This window comes from Erythrolamprus reginae, chromosome 5 (genome assembly GCF_031021105.1).
Source record: "Erythrolamprus reginae isolate rEryReg1 chromosome 5, rEryReg1.hap1, whole genome shotgun sequence".
NCBI classification, from domain to species: Eukaryota; Metazoa; Chordata; class Lepidosauria; order Squamata; family Dipsadidae; genus Erythrolamprus; species Erythrolamprus reginae.
Window position 1 is genome coordinate 42,403,413 of NC_091954.1, and position 11,357 is coordinate 42,414,769.

Here is an 11,357-nt window from a genome sequence, read left to right on the forward strand (position 1 = left end):
CACAGGCATATGCGCGCACACATCAGGGATGCGGAGCTACATGTGCAATTCCACTTTTCCTACCACAACTCCATCCCCCACTGTTTCCCCAGGAACCCAATACTGCACATACATATGTGTGTGTGTGTGTGTGTGTGTGTGTGTGTGTGTGTGTGTGTGCATGCATATATTGCAATATCTGTCAATATCTGCAGGTTGGGTGTAAGATGAGGGTAAAGGTTCATCCTCTGAGCTGGGTTGGTTTCCAAGTGTTTCATTACCAAGATAGATAACATCTTCAGCAGATTTTAGAGATGTCATTATCAGTGGTCTTCTATTTACAAGGGCTTCAGATATGGATGTGTCAAGTCAGGGTCAGCTGTGAGTCTTGCAATAAGAAAATTACAGCAGGGCAGGATATTGGGAGGTGAACTTGCATGGGTTGGTTGAGGGTAGGTGCTGTCTCTGGTTGGTTGTGCAGTTGATTTGGAGATGTTTGTAGGTAAATTTCTATGTTGATGGAATTGCTTGTGGACAGTGATGGGCTACCAAAATTAACTGTGGGCATGGCTTATGCATTTTTTTTCAACATCTTTCAGTGCAAATTGGGTGCTCTGGAGTGGAACTCCATTTTCGCTATCCCACTGCATTACACACACACCCGGTCCGGGCAGTAGCCCACCCCTAATTATCTACTATATAAAGTGTATGTACACACATGCATGCACAGCTCTTCTAAAATTATACACATTCAACCTCATTTACTACAATAGGAAAAACATATACAGCGCCCAGAAGGGGAAAAAAGAAAAAAAAATCAAAATTTTGCTACCGGTATTGTATACCTGACCAAAATTTTGCTACCGGTACTGTGTACCATACCGTACCTGTAGAAGCCCATCACTGCTTGTGGAGTGCCAGGTTTCAATTGAGAACACTACTTTCCCCTAAACTCCACTGAAGATGTTACCTAGCCTGGTAACAAAACATTTGGAAACCAAGCCACAAGTTCAGATAACTATGAAATAACATCATGTTAGGTTAACTTGTTTGCATGTGTGATGTTGTAATCTGGGTTCTATAACATAGTAGGAAGCGAAGTTTTGATGCAGTCAGTGCGGTAGTCAATGTATAGGTCAGTATGTCCTTGGTCTTAACGTTTTTTGAGTTTTGTCCGAATGTCACAGGAGTGGATTCATTGTAGAATGGATATATCAGGCTGTGACTGGAGTTTTTTTGGGTTGGAGTCATTTCTGTTAATAGAGTTTATAGTACAAATGAATTTTTATTTGATGATTAATTATTGAAAATGACTCTACAGAATTATGGGGCCACTGAACCATCTCTATACTTAAACTCAGGGCCATCTCTGGAGAATTCAATGATATCTTCTGTGAGGATGTTTGGTGCAATGAAGTTGCAAATCCTTGCAATATCAGGTTCGCTGGTGACATCGAGACCAAATAGAATAGTGTTATTATGTTTTTGTTTGCATTCAAGGGTTTCTTTGATGAATAAGAATAAATTGCTTGGATGGTTGGTAGATGTTTGAGATTGTATATGTGGTTGAGGTAGAGGTTGAATTTGAGTAGTTCAACCCTGCACTTCCTTGGCCTCTTTTTAATTAATCAGATTAATCAATTATATCAAAAAATCAATTAATCAATTAAAAACAAATGTTTGCTAGAATATAAATAAAACACATAGTATAACAATGTTTTTGTTAATTCATTAATGATTAATTTGTTTCTTTTTTCTGAAGACTCATTCTTTAAAACTACTCACAGATGATGAAAACACTTCAAATGGCAACAAGCCTGTTGCATCTACTCCTGTTCCAGGATCTCCCTGGTAAGTTCTTTTAGGAGTGATATATTTCCTTCATTATTTGGGCTATTGCCAAGATAAAGATCTGTTATATCATTGTTAACTGAATAAAATCGTAATGGTTATTGGCTATTATCCAACATTTAACACTTTTCTTCAGAAACTGACACTTTGCATATATCTCAGTGCCCTCACAACTTCACAAATCAATGAAATTCTGCTCCATCCTTTATCCTGACATTGTTGCAAATCTGACGTACAATATCAATGATGTAAAAGTGACATTAAAGAAAATATAACCTGAAATTTAGGCGGTATTTCTGATATGCTTAAATAGAGATAAGGTAAGTAGAAATGAATGCCATTTAACTCAGTGTTATTCATTTCTAAGTATGTATGCATAGAATTTTATTGTCCAGTAATATATAGGATGCTCTGCAAGTCTCTTGGTATTTGACTGATATGGTTTAATGCAAAATACCTCATTTACCACTTCATCTACATTGGCTCATCATGCTGTTCGATCAAGTGATCTATGACAGAATCACAATGAAACATGGAGCAAACCTTTAGAGAATATATTATTAATTCAAGCTTCTTTAGATATGAAAACAAAAGATCAGTATATCAAAATCCACAAAGAATCACTGCATCTGATAAAAGTGTGGAATTGATCCCAAACCCTTTCCACTCATAGGCTGGCTCCATGCTTCTAATGGATTCTGTGGATCTTGTGACATTACCAGGCAAATACTGGGATGTCATTCAGAAACACGATCAGGAGGTTTTCAGAAAGATTCCAAGTAATGCAGTTTTAAATGAAAGGTGAGTTTTGATTATTCTTTGGCTGCTGCTCTTACCACATTAGCTCTAATGTACTATGAAGTCTATTAGTTGATGACATGATATTCATATTTACTGAAGGAACAAGAATGTTCACCAACATTTTTATTTGTTCTCTTTTTCCCAATATTCTTGATCACTGTTTTCCAATTTTGGATTCTATGATAGTTTAGATTGAAACATTTAATTATTTACAGTATATTGAAATATACTGTATAAGCAGTTAGACTTATATATGTCTTCATAGTGCTGTATAGCACTTTCTAAGCAGTTTACAGAATCAGCATGTTGCGCCAAACAATCTGAGTCCTCATTTTACAGTAATTGAAGTAATTCAGAAGTAATTGAAGGCTGAGTCAACCTTGAGCCAGTCAGGATCAAACTCCTGGCAGTGGCCACAGTTAGTCTGGAATACTGCATTCTAATCACTACACCACCACATTTCTTGAAATCTTTGTATTGGAATCAAACAATCCAAGTTATAATGTATTAGCTTGTTCTGTATCTACAAATGGGCACACATATCTAGATATGATAGTTTAAAAAAAGTTAAAAGCTTATAAAATACACTATACAACTTTTCAAATTTTGTATTTCATGGACCTTGCACAGTTTTCAATTTGTATCTATAGACTTACATGTACCGTATTTGCCCACTGGACATGGCTGAAATTGTAGAATCAAATCCAATAATATTTATGTCCCACTAGATGGGTTGATGGCATGATATTAACATTATTTAAATTAAAATCCCAGGGTTTAGTGGAACTTAATTCCATGCAAATGTTTAAAAGATTGCAGCTTTATGTGTCATTCAGCTGTTTTTTCACAAGGTGTTGATTAAGCAGCAACTATTTTTTTCTCTTTCTCTTTTCCCTCCCCCAATTAGAAAAAAAATAGTGGGTGGATAGTTTGGTACTTTGTAGTATTTATTTTAATACATTTTTAATTTGTTTAGTAGACTGAGACTGTAAAAATACAAGCTATCACCACCCAGAAGGCAGCAGCAAAGCAAAATTCTGGTGATCTGCTTCTATTTGGTTTTTGCTTGCATTTTTAAAGCCCAGATTCTGGTAGCCTTACGTTTGTTTATTTTTTAAAATCCATTTTCTGGGTTTTAAATTGGAGGACAGGCTATCCAGAACACATAGGAAAAGTACACTGTAAAGCAAACAGCTTCAATATTGGAAAAGAATTTGTGAAATGTTTCATTGTTAATATGTTCAAATTCTTCATGGTTACAATCAGTGAAGGGCTACCAAATTTTTTACTACCACACTGTGGGCATGGCTTATGCATTTTCTTTCAACATCTTTCAGTGCAAATTGGGTGCTCTGGGGTGTAGCTACTGTGTTCCCCCCATCCACGCAGTAGCCCACCCCTTCTTAAAGGTCATTTAATTGGCTTAAAGGTGGCTAACTTGACATTACTCACATGAAGGGTTTGGGTTAGGGTTAGGGTGTCTGGCCTGTCCTCGCCTATAAGAGATACAATTTCCCTATCTATTTACTATTGCTGAACATCTAAAATATACTATTCAATTCTATGTATATATGTCATACACACAAGCACACAAAAATATACATTATCTACTATATAAAGTGTATGTGTATGTAAACATACACACACATGCATGCACAACTCTTCTAAAATTATGCACATTTAACCTCATTTACTGCGATAGGAAAAACATATGCAGAGCCCAGAAAGGAGCAAAAAGAAGAAAAAAAATTCCTACCAGTTCTGTGTACCTGATCAAAATTCTTCTACCGGTTCTGTGTACCTGACTGTACCCGTAGGAGCCCATCACTGGTTGCAATGCTATATCCATATTGTTTTCTTGGCCAAAATATAAATTTTGTCCCTGCCCTTCCATCTTCCTAGACCAGTTTATAATCTGGGATTTTTAATGGTCTCTTTTCTAAATCATAATTAGATTGTAGATCCTGCTTATCTTTTTTTAAAGCCAAAATTGGTTAGGAGCTGACATCTACAGTGGCTTGAGGGCTTTCTAAAGATGTCCCTATTTTCCTGTCTAAAATACTGGCACGTAGATATTACTGTTCTTTGAATTATAACTACTTTGAACTTTATTTCTGAAGTTCATAAGCAAAGCTCTCTGGTAAACTCACTGACATTGCTGGCAAATCAACTACTTCAAGAGCAAGAATTCTAAATCATTTAGCAGCTATAGGATGCCTTGTGAAGTTCATGTTTTTACTTCTCCTATTCTTTTTTTAAGTTCTTGTTGTACAGATCTAAGCATCTGTATTTGTTGAATAAAACTACTTCAAAGCAGGAAGTTAGCTATTCTGGTGCCAAGAACCATGGAAATAATCTTGAACAGTTAGGTCTTCATTGCTCTATGCTTTATGATATTTATATTTTTACAAGATGCTTATGAGATAAGAACATGGATTTCATTACATTTCATCTGAGAATGTTGAAATTGGCTATTTGGTTGTTGTTTTTTTGTAATATATCTTTATTAGATTTTAACATTTTACACATTGTAATAGTTCTTTAAGCAGGTTTACAGCCTTTGTATACTGTACATTGTTTTTGTATTTATACAATTTATAAATTATCTTACAATATTTTCTAGATCTACAGTATTATCTTCATCCCACACTTTCTCTTCAACTTTCTTTCATCAATCCAATTATACTGCTTTTCCCATATTCCATAATAATCTGAATATTTTTGTCCTTTAAGTCCTATTGTTAATTTGTCCATTTCCATGCATTCAATTTTTTAAAAATTATCAGATTCTCAGGGGGTGTATTTTGTGCACATGGAAATACTTAATTTTTTTTTCATATTGTCTTTTAAATATTCCTAATAAAAAGAATTCTGGGGTAAATTCTACTGTTAATCCTACTACTTCTTGTAACCAAATATATATGCTCCTCCAGTTAGGATTTCTTTGCTTCTGGGCACAATCACTGTGTACCTTGCTCTTTTTTACATTTCCAACAGGTCGAATTTAAATTGGGGTATATCTTCGCTAGTTTTGAGGGGGCCAGATGCCAGAGGTGAAACATTTGTAGTGGATTTCTTTATAAGATACCAGCCCTGTCAAATTGTAATACATAGTTATATATTTTGGTGATCATATTTTTCTCTAGGCCTTTCAAAGTTTATTTAATTGTGGTTATTGTATTTGGGCAGGATTGTTAATCTAAAGATTAAATATTAAGATATCAAAAGATTTGTGCTTATAGGATGACTTGTCAGTTTAGATTGGTGCTTTATAAAAAGATCTTAGCATATTTATTTTGAAATGCAAACTCTGAATTGCTGCTTAGATCCAACTGAATACCCCCAGTATTGTGTTAGCTTCAGAGGCATTTTATATACAAACTTCTGCCATTACCTCCATTTTTAATTAGTGTTCTGTCTTTGAACAAATCACTATATTTTTGCATTTGGATAATTGAAAACTTTATTATGCCAAATAGGGACGAGCTGGGAGATGAGTCTGATAATTTTTAAATTAAATGTCAAATTGGGTTAGTAATGGGAAAGTGAAGAGATTTCTAGAGGGAGCTGCCATTTGGATCCATTTTAAGCACCTCTCCTGGGACATTCACTAGGTCTTTCAGTCAGATGTGAAAATGGGCCATTTCCATTTCAGCTATTACCTTGCTTTTATTAGATAAATGCCTAAGCTTCAGCTGGCCCAGTGGTAACAATTCACACAATGAATGTATTTGCAGCTGGAAATGAATTCTACCACCATCCATTGGGGAAATGGAAACTAACTGTGATGTAGGGCAGACTTTTGGATTTCAGGAATGGAGAAGAAAAATGAATAGGGGGAAGATTCTGAAAGGAAGGTGTTCAGGAGTTTTATTTAAACTGTATGCAATTTCAAGTTTATTTTGAATGCGTCTCTAACAGCCCCACAATTTTACAGCTTTGTACATGATAATTATAAATGTGTGTTTTTACAATAAAACAAAATACATATTTAAAATTCACTACAAGGCCCTCGTCAGCAAATAGATGCTTACTGTTTGCTGCTTAGTGGGTTCCTGCATATAGCTTTAATGTTTTCAGGAATGCAAAGATCTTCCCAATTGTTGCTGCAACAATTTGAAGTTCAGCTGAAGTGCTTCTTCAGGATACTCATGTGTGCAAACAAACATTATTATTTTTTTAGTGAAGATAACATTTTTCAGTTATTTTGAGCCAAACTCCAAGAAATGACAATCTGCCATTGTGTGAGAAAATTGTTTTACTGCTAATCTACATTCTCCATTGTTTTAGTTTGTTTCACCTAAGGGGAGATTAGCACTTCCATAACCTCTCATTTGATTGTTTAAGTTATGGTCAAAAGTTTATGTGCATTCTTTTCAAGCATTTGATTCAGAATAACAATTACCTTAAAGAGCTAAGCCGGAAGATACAAGAACTGCACATCTTCAGATTTCTGTCTGGTTCATAATAAAATCTAAGATGGAGCAGAATTCTTTTTTAAAGCTTTCCAACCACTGATGGGCAGCAGCTGGAGCTTCTAGGTAGGAAAATCCTGGATCTGTGCACAGCTATGTGCCCTCCATGCTACCCCATGTAAGATTTAGTTTCTGTGCATGCGCAGCAAGCCAAATCTCATGTGAAGATGTGCACGAGAGTGAGATTTCAGCTATTTTTGTCAATTTTTTGCTTTTGTGCATGCGCGGAAGCAAAAATATCCGTGAAAATGCCCAAAATCTCACTCTCGCACACATCTTCACACAAAATTTGGTTTGCTGTGCATGCACAGAAGCCATATCTCATGCCAATTGGCATGTGCTTGACCAATGGGTGTGTGCAGGCCTTTGACGGCCTTCGCTGTTTCCAACTCACAGGTGCCCTGGATCCAAAATGGCACTTTCCACAAATCAGGAAGTCTTTAGTTAGATATTCCCTGGACTCAGGAAAAATGTAGAAGCGGGGATATAAAAAGCATTACATCTCTCAATCCCCACCTGTTTCTTTAAATTTTCTTATTCATTCTGATAGTCTATCCCAGGGCTGTCAAACTCCCAGCCTGTAGGCCAAATGCATCATCAGTATTGGGTTGCTAGCCGGTATGGACCACAATGCATACTGGTGGCGAAAATGGAGCTGAGTGTGCAGTCTGCATCACTGGCATGCATGCATGCCCAGGTGAAATTTTGCTTCTGCGCATGCGAGCAGAGAGATTTCGGCATTTTTTTGCTTCTGCACATCGTTCCGGTAGTGGCGGTAAGTAGCAACCCCTGCCTGTGCATCATGCACTGGCCACACCTGGTTTAGCAAAGGGGGAAAATGTCCCATATGTCACGTGATGCTGCCATGATGACATGCGTTTGATACCCCCTAACTCAATTAAATAAAAGAAGAAATAGCTGGTCCCCCAAAATAGCTAGTCCTCTAGCAAAACATATATGCAGAATGTGATCTCAGTAATACTATCTGAGAGTTGGGCTCCTCCCCATCCATTTTAACAGGTACAGCCTACTTATTTAATTCACTGTAAACACCACAGAAGATACATTTTCTAGCCATACAAGTGAATGAATGAAGCTGACACTTAACAACCAGGCATCTGGGAGACATAACAATTTATGACTGTCAAACATGTTGAGAGGGACAGAATCAAATTTGGCTTGGCTTAGTTTGGCAATGAACCAAGACATTTTCTGGATCATTTGGGAAATAGTTTGGCTTATTTCTAAGTCAACCCAATGCCATGTATACCTATCATTATTCCTGAGTGTTCGGAATCCTGTTGTCTTATTTTGGATACACATCTAAAATTATGAACAATGTACATAGTTCTTCGGTAACTTCCTACAATCAAATAGTCCTAGGTGGGTAAGTCTCACAGTAGAATATTTTTTTGTAATTACATACTGGTAATCAAATGAGTACAAAAATTAGAGTTACAATAGTCATTCTCTAAAACAGAAAATGTGGATATTTTGCTGCAACCAAGTCTTAATAGCTTAAACATTTCTTAATGGATGAGTGGGCATATTTGCCTCTCTCTATTCACCCAAATGCTGGTGGGGAGGACTCAGACCATAGATGCCCATTGGCAGGTACAGAAACAATATTCTCAGACTATGCCAAATAAGCATTCCTTGACTGAGTTGCAGAAGGAACTACTATCCAAACTTTCATTCTACAACTCCACCAAAAATAATGACCTAAGATTCTTAAACTGTACAATAAAATAGAATATAACAGTAGGATAGACATTTTCATTTATGATGTTGAAACCATAGATAGGTAACTTAATAGAGTAAAAAAATGGAATAAACTTTCAGTTTTATAATTTGAAATTCAAATTCCAATGATTATTAAAAACACCAGTAAACGGTAGAAAAGTAACAAGACCATAAAGGCTGTGTGATAGGACAGTCAACAGAGAGGTTGACATGTCTTTGCTGTACATGTATATAGTTCTTCCTTTCTTTTCTTTTCTTCTCCTTTTTCTTTTTTCCTCTCTTTTCCTACTTCTCCTTCACTTTTTCTCTCCTTAATGTTTTGTTCTTCTTTCTCTTTTTTAAATTTAACTAAGACACTAATTATCTATTATGAAAGAGGTTTAATGCAAAAGACACATATTTGTATTCGTTTCCATATTCCTCACTTTCAAACTACCTTTTTGTGGTCTGAATATGTAAATATATATATATATTGTGTTGTTGTTTTTTCTTTAATAACGATTTAATTTTTTTTTTAAAGAATATAAACATCCATTAATATAATGTTATAGTTATAATAATAAAACCTAAGCAAATTAAAGATAGAAGATAGAAGAATAAAAAGATGCAAAACTGAAAAAAGAGAAACGGGGGGAAAAGATTCAAATTCCAAAAATAAAAACAATTTAATAACTTAGCATTTCCTCTTTAAATATAAATATATAAATAAATATAAATATAAGCAGGCAAACTGCTATTCTGAACAATGCTATTTATAGGGGGTGGGGAACATTGACTGCAAACTTCCACAGCCTTGTGGAAAAGGCTTCAGGAGTAAACCATGAAGCAAAATCTGGAGCTGGAGTCCCCGAAACAGTTCGTGACTGTGTACAGCCAAGTTCTGATCTCCTTTGATGTAGCTGGAATGAATCCTATTGGCTTTGCCATTCCATTGGATTATTTCAGAGATGTGGAGAGGGGGGAATCTGCTGCTTGGGTAACAGTCTATCCTCCATGCTAACCAGGCTCTGGAGAGGTTACTACAGCTTTGCATATGGCAATTTAGGAAGTCTTTCCAGAGCATGATACCATAGTCGTTTGAGATTGAAGGATGTCAATAATGATAACAGATGGTGTCTTCTTGCTGCAGTTCATTTATAATTTATAAACAAATTGAGCAAAATTTCAGCAAAAATGATCAGCATAAAGGGCTATTAAAATAACGCTAAATGTATTTTAATCAAATAAATCAACTTTATATTCCTTCCTTTTACTTTTAACAATTTTAGTATTTAATCCATTCAAACGAGAGCCTAGAAATAAATCTACTGTAATTTCATTTTCCTTTGTCAATTCTTGCAAGATTCTCCAATAAAAAAGCCTCTTTTGCAAATCCAATTTAGCAAAATTATTCATATCACTCTCTTGGTTTCTTTTTTTAATGTCCCTTTTAATTATTTCATCATCAGCCATTTTTTTCTATGCCTAGCATAATATCTTTTTCCATGGCATACTTTTAAAACCATTTTCAGCTCACTCTTGATCTTGTCAAGTAAAACATGTTCCTTTTCCATAACATCTTTGAGACACACTGTCTCCAAAGAGGCAGATTTAGTCTTTGTTGACACTATTAATATGAATTTTTGAGTCTATTTAAAATGTTATGCTCCATTCTGTAATTGTAACGTCGGTTTATATGTTCTTCTTTAATTGAAATATTTAATTCTTTCTATGGGTCATTTTTTAAAAAAAATCTTACCTTATATTTAAAAATAAATAAATAAAAGTAAAGTATTTTTCCATGGGAAGAGTTATTTATAGTTAATTCCAAATTCTTATTTCAAATTTATTTCAATTTTTAGTCCATTTGTAACTTTCCAATATCAAAGTTTTAATGACCTTTTTGCTATTTATTCAAAAAGTTTTTAAAGTTCTTATACTTGTAGTTAAAACTTTTTGCAGAGTATTGAAGAAAAGCTCACCCAGTACAGCCACATATACCAATACAAGGTTTCTAATAGCTTAAAAGAAGTTAACAACAATAATTAGAAAAGGAAGCATGCAAATATAAGGTCTTTTCAAAGGGATTGACCAAAGTTTGAGCAAGATTATTATTCCTTCTTCTTCTTCAGCTTTCAGCCCACCTGAGAGTTCTATCTTGTGATCTCCTCATAAGAAGCAATTGTGTGTGGAGCACTTGTGGATGATCTCAAGTCATCTTGTCCAGAGAAGTTTGAACAAACCTCTTCATTCTTTGCTGAGATCATCCTTTCTCTGCCATTTCTCTCTCTAGAAATCATTTTTACAATCTCTATTGTTATTATTAACTTGTAGTACTGCTGATTTGTGTAATGGATAACATCATATCGAATCATATTGTTCCCAGACACTTTCATTAAATCAGTATAATTTACATTAGCCACCACTGATTCTCTGCCCTTGCCTTCTTCACAAGACTAATTTACAAGTGGACCAGGGGTGGGTTTCTCTTATCTTCCCTACCAGTTCAGAAGTGTGCATGTCACATTA

General features: G+C 35.2%; 1 protein-coding gene across 1 annotated transcript in view; it reads left to right on the top strand.

The window, feature by feature from the left end:
• TCERG1L (transcription elongation regulator 1 like) overlaps positions 1-11,357 on the top strand; it is a 247,800-nt gene that overhangs the window by 186,969 nt on the left and 49,474 nt on the right. The window contains exons 7-8 of the mRNA XM_070754209.1: positions 1,742-1,830; positions 5,629-5,684. Of these exons, the coding sequence (XP_070610310.1) occupies positions 1,742-1,830; positions 5,629-5,684 (145 nt within the window). The remainder of the gene's footprint in view (positions 1-1,741; positions 1,831-5,628; positions 5,685-11,357) is intronic.